Source organism: Meriones unguiculatus, chromosome 14, assembly GCF_030254825.1.
Source record: "Meriones unguiculatus strain TT.TT164.6M chromosome 14, Bangor_MerUng_6.1, whole genome shotgun sequence".
In the NCBI taxonomy this organism is placed as follows: Eukaryota; Metazoa; Chordata; class Mammalia; order Rodentia; family Muridae; genus Meriones; species Meriones unguiculatus.
Window position 1 is genome coordinate 56,200,163 of NC_083361.1, and position 22,550 is coordinate 56,222,712.

Sequence of the window (22,550 nt, forward strand, 5' to 3'; positions counted from 1 at the left end):
GCGCCTGGGAGGAAAGGAAGTAGCCACCTTGCCCTGTAACCTGACCTATCTTGCGTAAGGCTGTCATCCCAAAGCTAAAGATGGACTGGCTGTCTGTGGCAGGGTGGAGACAGAAAGCTGGTCGTTATAAATAAGCTGAGCAAAGCTCGTGCCTGAGCTCATAAATGAAGGCAGGAACTTGAATTAAAGCAGAAGGTGGAGACACAGTGATGCCTGTTACACACACACACATACACACACACACACACACACACACACACACACTTTTTTCTCTTCTGCACTGTTGCTTCCACGGCCCTCAGGAGCAACCTGGGTATCCACTTACTGGTACCTCACTATTTCCTGGCCAGTTTATCCTAGTTTTTGGCAGAGTCCATCACTTATCAGCCCTGTTTACTGACCCTTAAATAGTTTTCTATTACACTGATAAGAAAGTCATCTTTCCGTAATTTTGATTGGTTTGATACCGATTTGGGCCAAGATAGCATGCAATTGTGTTTTGTAGGTCTTAGGCTGACTCTGCCCTGTGCCGACCATGTGACCTTGATCTTTCACTTCCTCACTTCTAACGTGAACTGGCAATACCTGTCACTGGTCCTTTGGGGTTAAGCAAGAGCTTGTGTAGAACCTGTCTAATGCCATACTTCCCACACTCATTATTGGTCCCTTCTCCCCAGCCTCTGCTTTAACTGTTCATTGCTAAGTTGAGACTTGGTTACCAACCCCATTGGTTACCAACTCATTGCCCAGGCAAATATGTTTTAAGTCCACAGAGGTACCCTGAGCTACTTGTACACTTACCCTGCACTTAGCTATAGAAGAAAACATTTCCCTCTGAATCTGTGATCCCCTAGTCATTATAAGGCAGAGGGGAAAAAATTTTCCCCAGTCACCCAGGTACCTGTTCCTCAGTGTTTCTGCATAAATAGAAATACTGTTTTGTTTCGTTTTGTTTCACTAGCCACCCAGTTCTTCCTCAAGGAGTATTGTGCATTTTACAGATGGGAGGCAGCAGGCCCAGTAAGATAAGAGTCAGCCAGCTCTGGCTCTGCCTATTGGCAGATGGATCAGAACAGAGGAATCTGTGGTTTCCTTCAGAAATGTACCTGAGATCTTAGAACAAACACCCACTGTTACTTCACAGGGACTGAGGTAATTGGTCGTGGCTACTCTCCTAAATGAGTTTTTTCAATAATAATCTCGGTTATTGAGATATTAAAGATTATTTTAATATTCTTAACCCAGTTAAACTTTTAAAAGTCCAATCTGAGTACATTTAGCATTCTTCCTCAACCCTAGAATGACAGCTGATAAAAATGTATCACTATAAGGCACTGAAGAACAAAAATAAATAAATAAACTACAGAAAAGGAGATAAGAAGGGAAAGCCCCGCCCTGGGGAGATTAGGAAGTACTGAGGTGAAGGGGCTGGTGAGATGGTGTCACAGAGTGCCCGCTGGTGGGGCTAATGCCTGTGCTCAGGGAGTCAGCAGAGGTGAGCAGGACGCTTGTCACTGTGCTCACTGTCACCTTGCCCTGAATTCAGTGTGCAGCAAGGTTGTAGATTCACTTCCTCACAGCATTGTTCTAAAGCTGTGGCCACGCTTCCATAGGACTGCAAAATCGCCATCCTTGTCAGTTACTTTTTGTGTCCTCCGGGCCCTGAGTGCTGGCTTCCTCAGTCCTCATTACCAGTCCTTCATGTCCCATGGAGATCCTCTACAGAAGCCAGATGGAAGAGGGAGCCCTGGCCTCCAGGATGCTCCAGCAACATCAGTGGGAGAAGTGCTTCTCTTCCCCGATGTCAGGGAACCAGGGATGGTTTTATTCAGGATAAGAATCGGTCCTTGAGGAAAAGAGAGTTGAAAATACTAGTGCTATGGTGTCTTCATCCCTTTGCAATTTGCCTTTTCTATGTTTCTGAAATGTAACCAGGTTAATATAGGCCCAAGGAGACAAAGTATTGTACTAACAAACCAAAATACATTTGCTTTCCTACTAATGGATACTTAGATGGATCCCATCTTCACCATCTCAGATTATGCTTGGGGGAATTGAGGGCTTTCTGATAGACAATAGACACTGTGCTCTGAAGAGAAGGGAACACATGAGATGACACATGGGGACAGTTGAGGACAGCTCAAGACGCTGTCTAGATGTAATAGAGCCACAGTTCCTGTGAGGTGGAGGATCCAGAGGTGGCACTGAGTGACCAGTTCTGACATCAAGTGTGCAAAGAGAACCCTGGGCAGTCGAGCCTGGCATAGAGAAGAAAATGAGGCCGTCAAAAGCCAGAGAGGCACAACGTGAGTCAGGACTGTGGTTGCTTTAAGCTGTTCCTTCCATTCCTCTGTACGTTCTCTGTGCTGCTTAGTCCTGCTCTGCACCAGGAGGCCGATGCAGTTCAGGATCCAAGAGTTCTCTGACTGACCAAGGCCTGGACCGTGGAAGGAGTGTAGAGGGGGCTTCTCCGATCCTCCCTATGTGTCACTGAGGTGGCTGAAAGCTTCTGTACTTTCCTCTACCCCTCATCTTTCCATTTACATAGAACATAACATAGACAGAAAACCCGTGGCCTTGGGGTGGGACATCCATGCGTGTTCTATTGCTTAACCTGTATACAGGTGCCATCTTTTCTCTCCAATATCTCCTAAAAATTATAACAGCTGAAATGCATAGAGGATGTTAGCTGAGTGTAAAAACAGAGTAAGAAGTGTCTGTATGTCTACACAAATCTAGCCACCCCACATTTTGTGGTTCATCTGTGATCTCCTTTATAGCTGAAATCAGCTTGATATTTTTGTGTGTGAACTCCTGGTGTTAGCACAATATCTGGCAAGTGGAAAGCACTTCAAAATTAAAATAACACTGAGCCAAATAGGAATACATTAAACTAAGCTGAAATGAATGAAATTTTCCTGAATAAGTGAGATGCTAATTTGACACATTTTAAACACCCTGGGTGTTCTGCAGCACTCCTCCTGTCCTCCAGCATGTGCTTTTACAAAGCTTCTTGAACACCAAATAATACATTAGATCAGAAGCCGAGTTTCAGAAATAAACAGTCAATGCCTGCTTAGACATTGCCGGTGTCTCACATAGGAGAGTGCGGAGGTCAGGATAACTGTGATGTGTTCAGACCCCCTTAGCCAGCTGTTCTCACCATGTGGGCTGTGACCCCTTCGTTGGCTGAACTACAGTTAGTAGGATTTCAAACATCCTACCTATTGTATATTTACATTATAACTCATAACAGTAGCAAAATCACAGTTAGGAAGTACAATGAGAATGATTTTGTGGTTAGGGGTCACCACAGTGCGAGAAACCATCGTAAAGGGTCGCAGCGTTAGGAAGGTTGAGAACCGCCGCTCTCAGCGCTTAGGACTTGTTTTCTTGCTCTTGTAAGTGGGTGTTTGGCTGTTGTTTCACTACTGGCAAGTGTCACTTTTTTGCGTCCAGTCAAAAAGCAACTCTTTTTCTTTTCAGAACATGTAATTTATTCACCTGAAAAAATTGTGATAAGCAGATTTATTGCCTCTCCTTGAGTTGTGATAGAGACTAGAAAGGAAACAGAAGATCTTTACATTTGAGTTTTCCTCCATCTGAAGTGGCATGTGTTAGTGTGTTGAGTCTCTGTAAAGAGCCCAGGAAAGCCTTCCTGAGCACCCTGCAGAGAGCTCTCCAGTAAGGACTGTGGGGGAGGATGCCAGGGTGGAGGTGAGGGGACTCACAGTCTGCCCTCATAGGGTCCTTTAGGGGATAGTTTTTTTCTCTTTGTTTTCTTCCTGCAAACACTGAACACTTGATAGCTTGACTCTACCCTTCAGCTTTTGTAGTCCATGAAACTGTATTTTGAAATACCTATTATTTCAGTAGTATTTCAAATCATAGTTCACGACTGGGCTTTTTGTGCCAAATTGAAGCTAGTGACTATTCTGGGCTTCCCCAGATCCCTCGTTTAGTTATTTTTGGAGAACTCCGGAAGTGAGAAAAGTTGTTTTAAGTCTAAGCCTTCTTCATGCTTAAGAATTCTGGGTGTTCCAATAGAGCAGCAACCGCCATTGCCAGCTGGGGTGGCTTGGGCAGTCAATCCGAGCTCTTTCCCCTACCACACAAGCCTTGTGCTGACAGCTTAGGTTCTAACACCCGAGGCTGTTGCGTGTTACAGCACACCTCTGCCTCAACTATAACCTCAGCGCCACATTCAGAGCGTGAGTCATGCTTGATGCAGACTATAAGGCCTTCCTGGGATGGCGTCACTTCTTAAGTTAGAGCTGCTCCAGCGTGCTCCCTCAGTCGGCCTTGTTCCACATCATGGCTGGCGGAGGAACAGCAGCATCCGGGACGTGGATGGTACAGCCAGCAGTATTGAAGTCAGAGTGTCAGAGTCAGAGCATGTCTTCATCCTCTTCCGGGACAGATCTGGACTGCTTGCCCCGCTAGTGCTCTGCTATTGTAATGCATACTTGAGACTGTCCATTAAAAAAAAAAAAAAGGAAGTTTATCTGAGTCACAATTTCGAAGGCTGGAGTTCGTGTTGCTAACTTCATGGTGGCCAGAAAAACAGAAAGAGGCAGAGCCTGGAGTTCCACAGTCCCCTCTCAGAGCATGCTTCTGGCGACCTAAACCCTCCCACTGGGCCCCACCCCTTCAAAGGGTCCACTGCCTCTCAGTAGCACTAAGCAGGGACTAAGCCTTTAACACGTGTACCTCTGAGGAATAGTCCAGACCCTCTCAGCACTCTTAGTTTTCATATATAAATTGAAGACCATAGAAAGTATCCCCAAAAGTGAAGTGTTCTATCACACACGAGAAAGAGCTAAACTGCTGTGCTTGTTGGTGCATTCTGTTTGCCCAGTCTAGCATTTTCCTCTCTCCTCTCTCTCTCTCTTTCTCTCTCTCTCTCTCTCAATCTCTCTCTCTCTCTGGAGGTTTAATCTTCATTGTTGCCTTGGCTGAAGTACCTAGCAGATACACCTCTGGACACATCTGTGAGGTGGTGTCCAGAGAGGTGTAATGGGGGCAGAGAGTGTGGTTGGCTTCCTCCCACACACCAGGGTCCAGGCAGAACAGAGAGGGCAACAGAGAAAGCCTGATGAACATCAGAACCTTTGTCTTTCTCCATGACAGAAAACACAGTGTGACCAAAGGCCTCCCACTTCTGTCACGTCACCTTCCCACCATGAGAGACTGTGTTCACTGTTGAACTATGAGCTAAAATAAGTTGTTTTTGTCAAGTATTTTGCCACAGTAAGAAAAGTAATGAAAATGCACTCTGGCAGCAATCCCATACTGCCTACTATCTCTACTGAGCGTGTTGTATCAATTCACCACATTTATCCCAGTTTTCCCTGGCTGTGCACAGCCTGTCCCTGCCTTCCTGCTGTAGGCATTCTTTAAGTGAGTGTTGGAGGGATGTAAACATATTACTCACAGTATTTTTTTAACTTTAATTAGCATGTGCCTGTGTGTATGCATGCGTGTGTGTGTATGTGTGTGTGTGTGTGATTGCTTGATTGATTCATTGTGTGTGTGTGTGTGTGTGTGTGTGTGCGCGCGCATATCAGATCACCTAGAGCTGGGGTTACAAGCAGTTGTGAGCTGCCTGATGTCTGTGCTGGGAATCAAACTTGTGTCCTCTGCAAGAACGGTATGTGCTCTTAACACCTGAGCCATCTCTCTAGCCCCAATATTTTTCAACTTAAAATTCTGGCAGGAAGATGATTGGTAACATTTTCTTTGAAGGGTTATATTTTATATTTTACGTGAAAATATTTTATTATTTTGTTTATTAGAATACCATTTTTATTAAGCAGGGTTTTTTTGTTTTGTTTTGTTTTTTTCTTCTTGACACAGTGTTTCTCTCTTGAGTCCTGCCTGTCCTGGAACTCATTCTGTAGACCAGTCTGGCCTCAAACTCACAAAGATCCTCCTGCCTATGCCTCCTGAGTGCTCGGATTAAAGGCACGTGCCATTGCTCACTAAGCAATGTTACAATAAACTTTATTACAAAGAAACTGAGCAGCTCTCCACGCAATGGCAGGCCGGTGGACTTGGTGATCAGACACCAGGCTGCAACTCTGGGGCCAGGATCCACATTCTAGGCTGAACAATAGGCCAGGAGCTGGGTTCCCTGCTTCCTCTGCACCTCTTAGTACTGGTACTTTTCACTTCTTGAAACTCACCTCCCCCATCCCCATCGTCATTGTCCTTGCTCACTCAAATTTATTTTAGGGTAGGCTCCAGCGACAGTTTCTAGCCGAATGGATTCAGCATCCAGGGTCCTGGCCTCCACCCAATGCTTTTCAAAGTCCCAAAAGTCAATGGCACTGCTTCATAAATCATCCCCTCTAGCTTGCTGGAACTTTCCTTGGCTTCCTGCTTATCACTCCAAGGACAGTTCCCTATTGCTGCTGCCAAGCATGTCAACAACGTGTTTCTTCTCTCGTGCTGACAGGCACATCTCATCGTCCTGAGTAAAGATCCCTCCCCGTCAGAGGCTGCAGACTCCGCACACTCTATTGCCCGGGCTGCCGTTGCTTCTGGGATGCACAACCACCATGGTGAGAACAGACCCCCATCCCCACTACACAAATGGCTTGTGCGTGTGTCAGGGGTGGGTGAGGCGGTGGCAAGGGTCCTCTATACTCTGTGCAGCTTCCCTGAGCTTTCCTCTACCTGTCCTCTAACCCCTTCCCCTTCAGGATGTCACTCTTCATCCAAAACACCGCTCTGAACAATGGGTAACACGTGCACAGCTGAGAGGGACATCCCTGCTTTCCAAGGCAACTATTTTAAAGGCTGTTGGTCTGTCAGGGCAGCAGCTGTGAACTCTGGGCTCTCTCAGCAGAGTTTTCAGCCAGGGTGAATATACACAGCTTCAGGATTTCAAGAAGAAGCAGCTGCCCCTCAAGATGCATTTTCTTATCTTGATAGGAGAGTTAGAACATGAGATCTGGGGACTCCCTACTCTGCCAGCCTGGCATCCTGTGTGACAGGAAGCACAAACACTAATGATTTTGTTGTCACCAAACTAGTCAGAAATGGTATATGCCTTATACAAAAAAACCTATAGGTATATTCCAAGATATCAGATAGAAATCATCATGAATAAAATTGATTCCAAGGCACCAGAAATCAGTGTTGGGAGGCCATGGGGTCAGTTCAGGAAGCAGGAGTCCAAGTAGCAGGCCAAACTTAGGTGATGAAGGGAAAGCCCCAAGGAGCAGTCTATTGCTCTGAAAAGTCAATAGACTAAGGCGGGGCTTGGTCCAAACAGGTGCTGATACAGGCGTTCCGTAGGTTACTATCTTCCCAGCCACCTGGCTGACCCTATTAGACCTGGAAGAGCCTGACCAGAAGGAGGAGGCAAGTGGATGGTTAGTTCTCTTCCCTTGAGCGTTCTACAGAAGTTAATCAGGCTTGCCTTCAAAACCATCGAAGAGCCAAGGTCTTCAGCAGCTTTTTGTTGTCTTACACCCTTTAAATGAGAGAAAGAAACTTCCACCATTCTTAATCAAACATTGAAAATTATTTGAGAGTCATGCCCATCTAAGCGTCTATAGGATCCCCGCTGTCCAACTCAATCCAAATGTCTAGGCAGTATGCGTGTATCAGGTAGTTTAGAGAAGCTTAAGTAAATGGCAGATAACAGAATGAGAGACAGTAGAAAGCGGTGAGGACCATGGCAGACCTTTTAAAGGAGCCAGCCTGTATCCGGATAGTTTACTCTAGCACCATGGCTCCCCGTGGCAGGTGTGCATATTGCAGAGAGGAAGAAGAAATGTAGATCTTCATGTGAAATCTCCAGTTGTTGGCTGATGGTAACTAATTCAAATATGTTTAAGGTCAAAACCAGTGTGAGAACAGCTTTGATCTAGGGTAAACGTGCGATTATAAAGGAAGTTGCCATGGCTCATGCTTTTCCTCATCCTTGCACAACATGGGGATTTGGGGGTCTACAGCTTATTTTATTCTGTTTTTAAAAATCTCTTTTCAACCTTTATTATGGTGATGCACAGACACATATAATGAATTTTAACCACTTTTATATTTGTGGTTCCATAGCACTTACACTTTTCTCATATATTTTCTCATATAGATAGATAGATAGATAGATAGATAGATAGATAGATAGATAGATAGATAAATTTTTTTTTGAGAGAAAGTTTTACTTTGTGGCCCAAACCGGCTTCAGGCTCAGTCAGGACAGTCCTCCTGCCTCAGCCTCCTGAGTACTCAGGTTACAAATACAAGCCACCATGGGTGCAAATCTATAGCTTGTGCAGAGTGTAGGAGTTTGTCGGGTGGTGGGAAAGACTGGCTGTGGAGTGGAGGTCAGACCGTTAAAGGCATTCGCGGCAGTCTGTGAGAGTATCAGAACTGGCATACAGCTGTCACTGCTGCCAGAGACGCCATTCTTCCCTGAGACATCCGCTTTTTTCTGTTTCTGTCATCATTGCTCTACAGCAAAATGACAGACAGGCACAAGGACTGCTCCTTAATAGGCTCCTCTCAGATTCAGCACCTGACAATCAGAGGACACTTGAAACACCTATCACCTTGGTAACAGTAGTGGTAATTTGATGGGAAACTGAGCCACCAAAGCCTTTAGATGACATGTGTCTTGGTGGGTCCTGGGTTAAGACAACTGAAAAGTTCTGAGCCTTTAAAATGGGCAGAGGAAGAAAGCAGTCTCTTCTAAAAGAATACCCAAACAGATGGAAGAGGCAAAGGCTAAAAACAGTCTTTTTGCCTGGAGGCTGTTCTGGTTCTGAGCCCCACTTAGTACAGAGTGGACTTCCTTGTTGACTATATGAACTGAACAATGGCCCGCAGAAATTATACACAGGGATGGTTTTGTTTCGAAGTTAGACCAGTCTGCTTTGCCCTACATAGAATCAGTGACAGTCCAATTTGAGGTGTGTGTGCATGCATGCATGCATATATATACACACACATACATATATATAGTTTTCTGGGATAAATACAGCTGGGCTTGCCTCTCATACAGAGTGGAAGTGATAATAATACCTGCGTGATACAGATAATATGAGTACTAGATGACTCATGCCCGCATAGGACACACTGGCCTCACTTTACTTAGCTCCAGTTTTGGATGAAGATTCTAAGGCAATAGGAAATGTGATTTTTTCTAAGCCATTGAGTGTTATCAAGGTCTCAGTGCAGAGAGGCATCTCCAAACACTCCTTATTATTTGTTTTATATATAAGGAGTGGCTGTACATTTGCCCCCTTTTTTTCCCTATCCCTGTGCAAGAGTGTAGAGTTTGGAGCAGACATGAGACCTCGGATGAGTGAGGACAGCCTCAGACAAGTGTGTGGAAGGGCCAGGATGCAGAGGCCTGTAGAAGGTCTTAGCTCCGCCCTCAGCCCTGTAACCCTGTGGCTGCACAGAACATTTCTTGACCAGCACCCAAAGAGCTATGTCCCAGTCAGAGCTGAGGGGCAGAAGCTGCAGTGGCAGAAGAGCAGGGGCTGCGGCTGGAGACTAGCTGACTTCAGGAGCACAGGTAGCAGGTGTCTCAGGATAGAACAACGACAGCTACAACAACAGTGACAATTGTATGCAGGTTTTGTTAATATCTTTAACGTGGTGGAGACAAGATGTGACCTCCAGTGTTGCAAAGACACGCCACACTAGTTCTTCCTACCACAATGTTCTGTCAGCCTAGAGAGGCTCCTCTCTGTCTCTGCCTCTCTCTCTCCTCTCTCCTCTCTTTTCTCTTTTCTCCTTTCCCTCTCTCTCCCTGCCTCCCTCCCTCTCCTCTACACTAAAAGGACAAAGGCCAGATGAGCCTGAGGGCTGCTCCCTGATGGGCCCCTCTAGATTCAGCACCTGCCAATCAGAGGATACCTGTCACCTTGATAATATTAGTGGTAATTTGGTGGGAAATTTAGCTACTGAAGCCACAGGTAAGGACATTGTGAGTGAGGATACTGGCAGAGCAGCCCGGGGGGTAGAAGGATATGCCGTGCCAGTTGTTCAGTAGCAATGTGAACCCCAGAACAGCTCTACGAAGCAAACAAACCCTTGCTCCCATGGCCCAAGCAAATCAGAGATGAGTATCTTTTGGAAAAATTATTCCAAGCGTTGAAACCTGCTGTTGTCAGAGTCTTTGCTCCCTTGGTGGCAGATGAAGGGAAGGCTGGAAAATAAGCTGGTGTGGCCAGCGCCTGGAGACCTAGGATTTGTTCCAGCTTGTACCTGCAAATGCTGTGTGTGGCCTAGGTGGATCAGGGCAGGCTGACTGGACCAAGCAAGCACATTCCCTCATCTTTTCTGCCCTCGCGCTGCTGTCCCTTTCACATGGAGAAAGCCACCATGGCAAAGCTGTGAGAGACCTGGACAAGGCTGAGGACTGTCCAGGCTTCTGCTGCCCCCTGCAGGGGAAAGGAAAGAGGCCAACTAGGAACTCAAGGAGGGAGATACAATCTGTCCCCACCCCACCCCGGCTCCTGCTCTCACCCACCCAGGACTTTCTGACCTAGACTATGGTCACTTCTAGTCCTCAAGATCCCCTGGAAGCAAAGCTGCATGTCTTTCAGAGTGTCAAGGGGCCTTTGTTCTTTTATGTTTAAACCTGTCTGTACCTAACATAGACGTCTCCCTTTGTTTTTGTTTATGGAGAAAAAGCAAAACAAAACAATAGAATCTTTAGAAGCCTGATTTCCCATTTGAGGTCTTTCTGTGGCCAGTCTGCCCTGTTTCCTTGCTGGATGTCCATTGAAGGTGCTGTCTGCTAACAAGCGGTGCTGCCGACCCAGGAGGGGCTCAGGCGCCACACTGGAATGACGCCTTTGCCCTGCGCTGTCATGCATTCTTCGTGCACAGAAAACTGCCCTAGAAGTCTGGGAGGCTTGTGCTTGCCTGAAGATTCCCAATTCAGGCTCGTGGAATGTCACTAACCTGGGCCTGGCCAGCTTCCCAGAGCAGCCATAGACAAACTTGGTATTAACAGCTCTCCCAACCCTGCTAACTGTCCAGGGCCTTGGCCCTGTGTTTACAGCACTTCTCCTTAAGGATATTAAAAGGAAATGGTCCAAAGCCAAGTACATTTCAGTGTAAACCTGTGTGCTCCTCAGTGCAAGCAGCCTTGTTTGGAAGTGCCCCATGTAGTCCTGGCTACCAGCAAGCTAAGGAGTTCTTCTCGGTCCCAAGACAGCAAGAGGGAATGATGTCTGTCCTTGTTGGCGCTTAGGGACAGGGATTTCTGACTGACTGGATTCCCTACACACAAATACATCTATTTCCCAGTAGTTCCTACTGGCCAGTCCTAGCTTCTCCTTCCCCCCCCCCCCCAGGTGTAATGAAGATGTTTTGTTTGTTTGTTTTATCTGGATAGCTCTCCTTAACCTTCCACAATGCTTCCTTGTTCAACTCTTCCTCCTGTATCCTATTTGCTCTGCTTGTCTTGGGCACACCCCACACCTTCTCCACACAGTGGTCACCTGTTATGATGCCCGTGGGACATCCAAGTGTCCCAAGAGACTGGAAGTCAGGCAGCTCCAGGCATGTGTAGCTGTTGGAGCCTGGGAGCCCCTGGGAGGTAAGACCCCTGTCAGAGGTCTCTGTCCACAGCCTTCACCTTCCTGTGGCCTTCCTTAGCATTCTCTTCTTCCCTCCTTCATTTGAGGCCTCCGTGGTGGGGCTGTGGCATGGTATAGTCCTGCTGGCAGAAGCTGAGACACCCTACCACTGGCTGCAGCCTATCTGTACCCTTTCTTCCTGATGTTGTACCTCTTGATCTTCTTTTCCTCCTCAGCCTTCCCATACCCAGGTGCCCTGTGTACTCCTCGTTCCCATCCCTCCTCCCGAGACTCCTTGCTTATAAGAATGCCTGGCCAGCCTGCACTTACCTGCCTGTGAGGGGCCCAAGCAGATATCTGTCCACACCTGCTCGGAGTTCCCTTGGGAAGCAATGGAATAATGGGTGAGGCGATGAGAAGGAAGGGAGATTCTTACTGTTTCTGCCAGCATCAGAACGATCCCTCTCAGAAACTTCTGGAAGTTATCCTCACACCTGGAGAACCGGAGTGCATGGTCATTCGGCACATTAGAACAGCCAAGGCCTTGGACTGGAGACCACAGTCTGCCTCCTTCCCATACCCTCCACCCAGAAAGGTGGTCACGCCATGAATGTCACATCCCAGCCTAGTCATAAAAGTTGCGAGCCCCAGAAGAGCTTGCTGTCTTGGTGAGGCTGCTCACTCGGCAGCTCTCGGGGCCAGTGGGAGAAACCAAACCTAAGTTGCTGGACCTTTTTCCTAGGGAACCATCCAGGGTAGAGCAGAAACCTCTGGAACCCTACCTGGCCAGTTGCCTTTTTTTCCTGAGTGTCTTGAGTGAGGCCTGGGGCCCCTATGCCATTTCTGGGCAGGACAAAGTGCACAGCCTGTGGTGGCCACTTCCACAAGGTTCGGGTCGTCCGTTCAGGTGCCAGCATGTAAGATTTGCATTCAGAACTTCTTAGAAAAGCTGTGCTATTTACACTCAGTGCTTTTGAAAGGGCTTTTTAAGGCAGCTCTTTGGAGAACATATATGCTTCCCTAACTAAGGGACTGGAGGTCTAAGGTTGTAAAATGACCAACTTCTGTTTGTGTGGCCCTGCATGGGACTGTAAGTGGCAAAGGGATGAGAGTCGGGAGACTGGACTGCTCCTGGTAGTGAGGGCCCCAAGGCAGGCAAATCCCACGCTGTCTGAGCCCCTTGTCAAGCCCTGTGAGCATGCTCAGCACCTTTATGCTCTACAAGCTTCTTCTGGGTTTGGGCCCATTTAGCCACCATGCTTTCTGATACAGGCCTGCCCCCAGCAATACATATGAATTTCCTCAGGTTTTTACAGCAAGTTTACCAGCTCAGCCACCCACTATGTGGGATGAGACCCCAGGCCTCCCCTGTGCTCCGTACAGGTGATGGGTGGTGGGGGTAGGAGCACCCACCATGGTCTCAACCATCCAGTTTTTGCTAAGTGAAGATCAGGCTAGGATTGGAGACTTCCTGTTTTTAAATTTCTTGGAGTCCTCAAAGCCTTTGCAGTTAATACGAAGACTATATTTTGAGACTGTTACAAAAGATGATTGTCACATTATACATGGAGCCCTCCAGCAATAAAGCTGTCTTTACCATCCCTCTTCCTGCCTCAGAACAGCCCAGGAAAATGAACCCCAGGTTAACTGGAATTTATTTTAGTTAGAAGTTTCCTGACCTAGGCCAGAAAGGTGGCTCACAGGGTAAGAGTACTTACCATCAAGCCTGACTATCTGGGTTTGACTGCAAGGACCCAAGTGGAACAAAGGCAGGACCAACTCTTATAAGTTGTCCTCTGTCACAGATGCACTGCACACACACACACACACACACACACACACACACAGCTTTTTTTTTAAGCTTTCTGACATCTAGTGGGCTGTTCTGCAGCCCTCTTGTCTCTGGCTGAACAAAGCTTTGTTTCCTTTGCCTGCATATGAACCTCTCCATGCAAGTGTACATGTTCTCAGGTACCCAGACAGAGCCATCTGCAGAGATGGTTAAAGTACAGGTGTGCAGCATCACTCCCTCCCTCTGCTGGAACCCATAGACAACCCAAACACTCAGCTGGGGTCGGAGTGGGAAGAGGTTTCTGGTCTCAGCTCACCTCAGCTGCCAGGGCTCAGGTTTACCAGCTGAGTCACTCGCCCGTGTTTTAGAGAATGACTTCATCTCTGCCCAGGCTATGGGCATCGGGTTGCAGAGGATTCTAGAAGTGCTTTTTAAAGTTAAGGAAGGCCATGTGCAAGAACACTGAACTGCTTACCGGCTCTATAAATTCATACCCAGCTTCAGAACACAGGACCATGCCAGGAGAGGACTTCCTGTCCAGAACCCATGGCTTCCTGTCTTTTTAGAAATTCTCTTGTCACTTGTTCCTCATGAGTCTGGGGTGCCTAAACTTCCCCTCCCAGGCCTGGGAAACAATCTGTTGAGGACATGACTCCTCTGCTGTGGGCTAGCACACACTTTGCTCTCTCCTCAAAGACCACCCGTGTAATCATGGGTCACAGTTCATGTAGGGCCTGGGGAGGTGAGGGAAGTCAGGGTTTGCAATAAAAGACTTTTCCTTTATCCCAGATAAACATCAAGATGTGCAGGTAGGGAGACTATCACTGTTGATGCCTGAGACCCCCCCCCCCCCCCGTTACTGTGTTTCAGGACATCCTGTAAAGCAAGGGTCCTGACTTGCCATTACAGATGTGGTCAGCTTGCCTGTGATGTCTGCCATTAGGGACAGTCTAGCCCCTAGTCTTACTGTTTTCCTTTGACTAGAGATCTTCTGAGGACAGACAGGGGTACTGGGGTCACTGCCATGCACCACCAGGCCTGCCCATCTAACCAGTTTTGTTTTACTCTAAAAGGGCTGGGCCACATTCTTTTATTGGCTCCCAACTAGCTTAGAAAATGAAAATATCAAGCACCCTCCATTCCAGCATACCCCAGTCACATTAGATGTGGAATGTTTATGCCACACTACCTTCAACACTGCCATCAGATTATCAAGCTAAGTCAGAGTTGATACTCTGAGGGCTCAGCAATAAGTAAAGAGATATAACATTTTCCATATTGGAGAACTTTCTACCATAAGACTTGGATAGTACCATAGGAAAGCACCTGCTGGCCTGGTGAAGGTGAGGGGTATCCAGTTCAGTTAATGCTGATCCAGCTAAAGAGCCTGGGATGGGGACATGCCTAGGAGACAATGTGACAGGAGTCCTGCTCCTGCCCACATCACCAAGGTGGAACCCAACACTTCTTGTTTCCAGATCGGAGTTTTCTTCAGTCATGTCCATCTGGAAAATGCTTTCCCTATCTATGTGTTTACTTCTTCCCTTTCAAATGAGTGTGCTTGGATCATTTCTCTGCACCCAGGACTGGCAACATGAATTTCAGCCATGTTCTCAGAGCTCTTCTGCTATGCAGGATTGCTTAGCAGCAAATAACCTGGGGCTTCTGTGTTTGGGGGCCATTCTGTCTGTCCATTTTCATTGTTTCTATCTGCTCAGTGTCTGTTGTGGCTGCTGCTACCTCTGATGCATCTGATTGTCAGTTAGCAGGAGAGATGCCCTTAACTACAACTGTGAAAATGGACATGCAGTGCTTAATAGGTGGGAGCGTTTAATTTTAGTGACATTTTTCATAACTGTGCTAAACCTGTGCCTTGAATAGCCTTTTCTCTCTGTGGGTGGACAGGCTTGAAGCCTGTGCTTGGATCTAGGCAATTGTGCTCATTTCCATTTGTAGAGGTTCTGAGCTGCCTTAATCTGCTCAAGCTGCCATAACAGAACACCACACATTAGGTAACTTAAGAATTCGTTTTTCAAAACCCTGGAGACTGGGAAGTCCAAGGTCAAGGTTTGATGTCTGCAGGTGGCCACTTACTGGTTCATAGACAGCTGTGTTTCACTGGTTTCTCCCATAGGAGAGTGTCACGGTCACTGTCCAGGGTCCCATGCACAGAAGCACAAGTTCCATTTGCGGGGGCTCTGTCCACATGACAAATCACCTCTCAATGACCATCACCTTGGAGTTTGGAATTTTTAACATGAATTTGAGGAGGACCCAACATTTAGAACATAACTATGGATGTATTTGTTTTCTTTCTGTTTTCTGCTCATTAAAACTTGATGAATTCCAAAATACTATAAAATACATATCTAAACAATATAAACTTTAATAGTTATATTTTCCACATTAGTTTTCTTTTGTTGCATACAAATTATAGATGTGGGGCTAGAGAGAGCTCAGAGAGTGAAGTGCTTGCTAGGAAAGCATTTGGAACTAGCTTTAGATCTCCAGTGGCCACATAAAAGCCAGGGGGTGGTGGCCGTCAACTCTAACCCCAGCAATGGGTCCAGCAGATCCCAGGGGCCAGCCAGTCCAGCCAAAATGGAAAGCCTCACAAGACCTTGTCTCAGAATAATATAGTAACAATGAGGTGGAGAGTGATAGAAGAAGATGCCTCAGTCACGAGGATGTGTGCCTCCACAGATGCATGCACAGTCGTGCGTGCACACACACAAGCACATTCATGTCTGCAAGCACATGTATAGACACAAAAGTGTTGTAGTTATTTAAGCACCCGTTTATTAGTTCCTGGTTCTACAAGCCAGATGTCTGGCACAGCAAGGCTGGTTTCTCTGCTCAGGTTATGAACAAGCAGCCGCCAGCTCCACTGTCATCTAGAGCCTGGCCTCTTCTGAAAGGAAATGTTTACTTGGCTCATGGTGCAGAAGTCTCCATTTGTGTTGCACTGGGCCCATGGGGAGGCTGAATACCATAGCAGAGAAAACTATTTACCTCATAGCAGCCAGGAAGGGAGGAAGGAGAGAAAAAGAGAAGGGAACCAGGGTCCCAATATTACTTTCAAGCACACCCCCTCAGTAGCATAATTTCCTTCAGTTAGGCTACACGTTTAATAACTCCATGGTCTGGAAATTAAGCCTTCAGCATATGAGCCCCTGGGAGAAAATCCAGACCTAAACTGCAACAGCTTCCAGTGTCTCTGACTTCTTTTTCTGTCACCAGCTGCAGAAAGTTCTCTCTGTTCAAAAACCTACATGTGCCGGCATAGTGTCGCATGCCTTTAATTCTAGTACTCTAGAATGCAGAGGCAGGCTGATCTTTGTGGGTTCAGGGACAGCCAGGGGACAACACAGGGAACCCCTGTCTCAGGAAACAAAGCAGCAACAAAAGCCATCATGATTCTGTTGGACCCAAGGGATGATCTCACTTTCTAAAAGCCAGCAGAGACCTATGATCTCACATCACATTCAGGACTTTGGCCCAGAGCCCTCAGGGATGAGTTGCAGCACCAGGCTGGCTTTTTGAAGGGAGCTTCACTCAGCTTGCTACCACAAATGGGCTTCAGGCCCCATCTCCAGTCTTGCTCAAGCTTGGAAAACCACAGTCCTGAGTGCATGCATTGTTTCCTAGGAGGCCTGTGGACTGTTGAGCTTCGGTTCCTTGTTTGCCGTGGTTTGGCAATGTGCCCTCCCAAGGCCCCTGTAGTAAAGGCTTGGTCCTCAGCCTATGACACTCTTAGACAGCGATGTTGGGAACCCAGGTCCTTCCTGATTCTCTTTGCTTCTGGTTACCATGAGATGCTCTGTCACATCCTCACAGGTTCTCTCAGCCTGAACAGAGAAGCAACAGAGCCACTATGTCACAGACCAAAGCCTCCAAAAGTATGAGCAAAGACTTAACCTTTATCACTTCAAATTGATTTATCTCAGGTATCTGAATGAGTCACAGTTGTGGTTTTTATTTCCCTTTTCATTTTCTGTGGCTGGGGTCTTCCTTCTCTTTCTTTTATGATTGTCATTTATTTCAAACTATTTTCGTTTTATTAATCAGCATGTTTAAGAGTTTAGAATAGTTGGAATTCTTCAGTAGTATATTGACCAAATTTCCTAGGCTTTTTTTTGTTTTGTTTTGTTTTGTCCTGTGTAAGTCTATGTGTTATAGAAATATATAACAAGATTATAGTTAGAGTCCATAAAATTATATGAATTGTGAGGACTGATTTCTAGGCAGAGACAATGCATTATCAGTCAACATGAAAATACCTTAGTGCGTTTGGATCTGGGGAAAGTTTCTCCTTTCTCAGCCCATTAACTTTGCTTTCTCTATCACCAAGAACACTAAAATGTCTGAAAAATAAGGGAAGCAAATTGCTGTATCCTTCTGAGATATAAATAATTTCTGCTAAAACGGGCAGATTAATGGGCACAGGAGAGTCCCTTGAACTGGCTGCTCTTATCCAAATGCCTATTTTTAAATGTTTTACCATCATTAACAGCATATTTGCTCCATCTCTGCTTCAGATCCTCGAGCTATTTTCAAAATTGTATTCTATGCTCTTTTCAGATGTGGCCGAGAAGTATTTTCAGGAAAGCATGACTCACGTCAAGGATTCTGAAGGAGCAGCAAGAGCCAAATTTCTTTCAATTCAAGATGAATTTTGCAATTTTCTGCAAATCGCTGGACAAAAAGAAGTGAGTGAGTTTAGATCACAATTGTCAAGCTATACACATGGGATGCCAAAGACTACTTCACTCCTCAAGTATTTAGTAAGCACCTACTATGTACAGGGCATATCCTAGCCTGGGAGGGACATAGGTAAATAAATCAAGGAGCCACTCTTGGCAAGTATCCAGATACTTCCTCTTAGAAAGAGAACTGTGGGAAGCAAATGCTACATCCAACTATGAAAGATGACAAAGGACTGAAAACCTCAAGAACCCAGTGGGGAAACCCCTACTCACTGCATCCTGTGCTTCTTCTAACTGGTGTGTGGCAGTCAGTGTGGCCAATCCTATTCTTCACATTTGAGTATCGAGTAATGGAATTATCATAACTGATGAAAAACGTAGCACAGAGGTTTCAGCTCACTCTCTTTACTATGGGTCTGTAAAGGCATGCACAGCATCGCTTAGGAAAGTGGAACGAGACCAGAACTTATACTTGTCAGAGCTTATATCCACCAGTAACAAAACTCTGAGAACCTGTTCCCTATAAATTTTACCTGTTCCAGAAGGAGACAGTAGATACCTCAGAGGTTTGTTGTGCGTGCGTGTGTGTGCGTGTGTGTGTGTGTGTGTGTATGTGTTTTCAGCGTAGCATAGCAAATCTTGGAGATGGAGATGAAGATGAAAAGCGTTTTCTCTTTGTTGTCTCAAAACTCCCACAGCTCTTTTCCTCATCCTTAATCTCTCTTCTCTCAACTAAGGAACATAGGCTCTTATTCTATATTCATTCAAGTTTGTCAGGCCAAGATAGATCCACAGTCACCATAACAAGAGTGTTTCACTGTTCTTCCCAATCACCCAACCAAAGAGAGAGAGGGCTGTGCTTGGGAGTCACTTAACCAAAGATAGAGGACCCTGCTAGGGCGTTAGATGTCAACCCTGGCTCCATCTTGCTCCTATGGGGACTTGAAGATTCCTCATTCACCTCCAGATGTCTTTAATACATGCATGGTTTAACATTTCTCCTCCTACGAGGCATCCTCTCTTGTCAGGACCACTCTAGCATCTTCTCTTTCCCAAGCGCTCATCCTCAGTGCACTTGTCTAGTCTATTCAGACTTTAAAAGCGCATCTGTCAGTGAACATTCATTTGATATCCCAATGAACCTTCATGCCCTCACAGCAAAGCTGGCCCGGTCTTCCAATGTGTAGATTCTGCTGACATTTCTAGGCTCACTTCATTCCTCTCCCTAAGCTAATTTCCTGTACTAATAGTTTTTCCTTTTCTTACAGCATGTGTGGGTATGCCTGTTCATTTGTGTACAGGTGCGTATGCACACATTTGCACACATGGAGGCCAGTGGATAAGCTTGTATGTCACCCTCGGGAAGGTCATCCACCTCCTTTAAGACAGGATCTTTCATTGGCCTGCAACTCACCAGTTCGGCTAGACTGGCTGTCCAGTACACCGGCACCTTTTTGTCTTTGTGTCACTAGCTCTTACAAGTGCATGCCACCACACCTAGCATTTTTATGTGGGTTCAGGGGATTGAATTCAGGCCCTCAAGATTGAAAATACTTCTAAAGACTGAGCCATCTCCCCAGCTCATACCACCCTTTTCTACACACACACACATACACACACACACACACACAGAGAGAGAGAGAGAGAGAGAGAGAGAGAGAGAGAGAGAGAGAGATACAGAGACAGAAGCTTATAGCTGGTCTCTTCTTTCATTTCCTCCTGGAAGGCGCTCCCTGATTCCAGGCTAGTGCAATCTGTCCTTTAGTTCCCCACCTTCCCTCCCTTGCCTGTACTGGACTCTTCTGAGTCTTCCTTACAGAATCCCACTGATGTAGTAAAATATTTGTAGTATAAACTTATATGGATATTTTATGTTGCTCATAGAACCAAGCTGAGTTCCGTGAGAGCAGGGACCTTCTTGCTCATGGTGGAGTTAATGAACAGACTCAGAACAGATGCTGGTTTGTTGGCCAGCTGACTCTTTAACTCCCACAATTCTTATACTCAGTCTTCACTCCCATCCTTCCTGCCATAGTATAGAGGTAGCTGATGCCCAGTGTCACTGATGATGTGTCTCAGTGATCTTGAGCAAGTCACAGATATCAGTAGTCTTGTTTAAAAGATGTGCCTCAGTCTCCGAGACTGCCCTTGGAGATCTTGGCAAACTGGCTCCTTCATTCCAGAATTATTTCCAGCCCTTCTATGTTTTTGCAAGGATATAAATGCTGCCCCTTCTTTGGATGCATGCAGCCAAGCTAGGATACGTTGTTGAGAGGATACAACATGGCCTGGTGTTCTGCCCTCCTTCTCCTGCCAGGTACCCCTGTAATGGCTCAGCTTGCCCAGCCACCCATGACAGCCTCATGCTCTTCTCACCCTTGCTTGCAGAACTGTCACCAGGGGGGGTAGCAGGTATGTCTAACAAGAGCTGGCCTGAGAAACCTGGCACAGATGAGCATGGGTTATACCTAAACCATCCTAGATGTGGCTACGGCCTGTTCATAGGCTAGCTTGCTCCAGTAGCAAGGTAACCTTTGGGAAGAAAGGATTTTGGCAGTAAACGGTAAGTGAAGGCCATTCTGCTGCAGGCTAAGATATTCTGTGAGAAGACACAAATGGTTGTCCCTGACAGAAGCTAACCATCCCCCAGCCTTGTCTCCCTGTTCTTCCCTACATGCTTTGCTATGGTCAAGTGAATCTCCTCACTAGCCCCACATAGACTGTGTGCTTCTCCTGGGCTCTCGTGTGCCCATGCCCTCTTCTCATCTAAGTCGTAATTCTTGGTTCTCTCTATTAAGTTTTTCCTGTTTTCAGTCATCATCAGAACATTCCTGTAACTTGATACGCATCCACCTCTATTTCCCTCGTCAGGCTGAAACAGTGTTAAAGGCTTCCTTCAGAGAAACGATGTCTAGCACTTCTCCCTATCTCTGACTGGCTTCCCAAAGCCCCACAGTCAAATGCCCTGGAAAAGTCACCTCACCCAACTCTTGCTTTCTTTCTTGTCCTTGTTCACAGGTGTTGGGAGGGATGGACACAGGCCGGCCTGCTTGGAGATCCCAGTTTTCTGTGTGCTTTCATTGGCCGTACTTGGCAAGTTACATGGTTGTTTAATGTGCTGGCCCCAGTTCCTAACTCATGCTACTGGCAACAAAAAGAACAATGTTCTTCATTCACACCTCTGCCTGTCTGTAACACAGGGTCAGGGTGTGGCCCCATGGGGAGCTATGCTATGGGGAGCCCTTTCCATGGTCCTAGCTTAATTTGGCTGTTGAATTAGCATTAGTGTTGTACAGTCATAATTATGGAGTTTTTGTTGTTATTATTGTTATTTGGTTTTTTGTTTGGGTTTGGTTTTTTGATTTTTGGTTTTTTGAGACAGTTTCTCTGTGTAGCCTTGGCTACTCTGGAACTCACTCTACAGCCCAGGCAGGCCTCAAATTTTCTAGAGATCTGCCTGCCTCTGTCTCCCAAGTGCTGAGATTAAGAGCATGAGCCTGGCTGTTATTGCTTTGTTTTTGCTTTGTTTTGTTTTCATGCAGAAGAATTTCAGGGATTATTGTTCACAGTTCACAGATGTTCTGCCTTTATGTCATGGTATTTGCAAACATTAGTATCAGGAAATATTGCTTTCTGATCGGCTCATATTTTTTGTATCCCACGTTGGTATAAATAAATAGGGCAAAGCAAACAAAACATGATATCATGCTCCGTGGAGTGTTTGCTTTTAGCTTCCTAAGTATTCCCTGTGAGAATAGAAAGTCTGGAAGCATGACCCACAAGTGCAGCCTAGTTCTCTCTCATGTGAGAACAATAGCACACAGAGGGGGAAGAGCATGGACCTAGAAAGGGCTGGGGAGAGGAGATAGATTCCAGTTCCACCATTGATGAAGTTATCCACTGCCGCTCTGTATCTTGGCCTCCTCCTGGGTCAGAAGAAGATGAAATCAGTTCACACATATACTGAGCCCCTGACTTAGAAGGCTTCCACACAGGCTGTGCTCTTGCTGCTCAGTGGAACAGATTCTAGCGAGAGATGACACAGTGTCCTTGATGCTTTCTTTCTTCACATTTTGTACTTTGTCTCCCCAAATATGTTGTTTGCTGACAGTGGCCCAGTTCTTAAGGACATTCTTCTCTAAAATGTTAAATGTGGATCAATTTCATGATCTTTTCTTGAGAAGCACAGGCCTTACTCAGTCCCTGAACTTTTGTAAAGACTTATTTCTTTTTAAAACAATTTATTCTTAATTTATTTACTTTGATGTTTTGCCTGCATGTATGTCTGTGTGGAGGTGTCAGATCCCCTGGAGTGGGACTTAGAGACAGTTGTGAAAGCCAGTGCTCTTAACTGCACAGCCACCTCTCCAGCCCCCTGTTTCTTTGTATGTGTATGAGTGTTTTGCCTCATGTATATCTGTGCACCATTTGCATAACTGATGCTTGCAGAGGCCAGAGCAGGGTACTGGATCCTCTGGAAGCAGAGTTTCAGAGGTTGTGATC

The 22,550-nt window shown here is 46.2% G+C and overlaps 1 protein-coding gene across 7 annotated transcripts in view; it reads left to right on the forward strand.

Annotated features, from left to right (window-relative positions):
- Ttc23 (tetratricopeptide repeat domain 23) overlaps positions 1-22,550 on the forward strand; it is an 87,023-nt gene that overhangs the window by 48,694 nt on the left and 15,779 nt on the right. For all 7 annotated transcript variants that reach the window (XM_021634669.2, XM_021634667.2, XM_021634663.2 and 4 more), the window contains 2 exons: positions 6,458-6,563; positions 17,923-18,050. In XM_021634669.2, the coding sequence (XP_021490344.1) occupies positions 6,458-6,563; positions 17,923-18,050 (234 nt within the window). The remainder of the gene's footprint in view (positions 1-6,457; positions 6,564-17,922; positions 18,051-22,550) is intronic.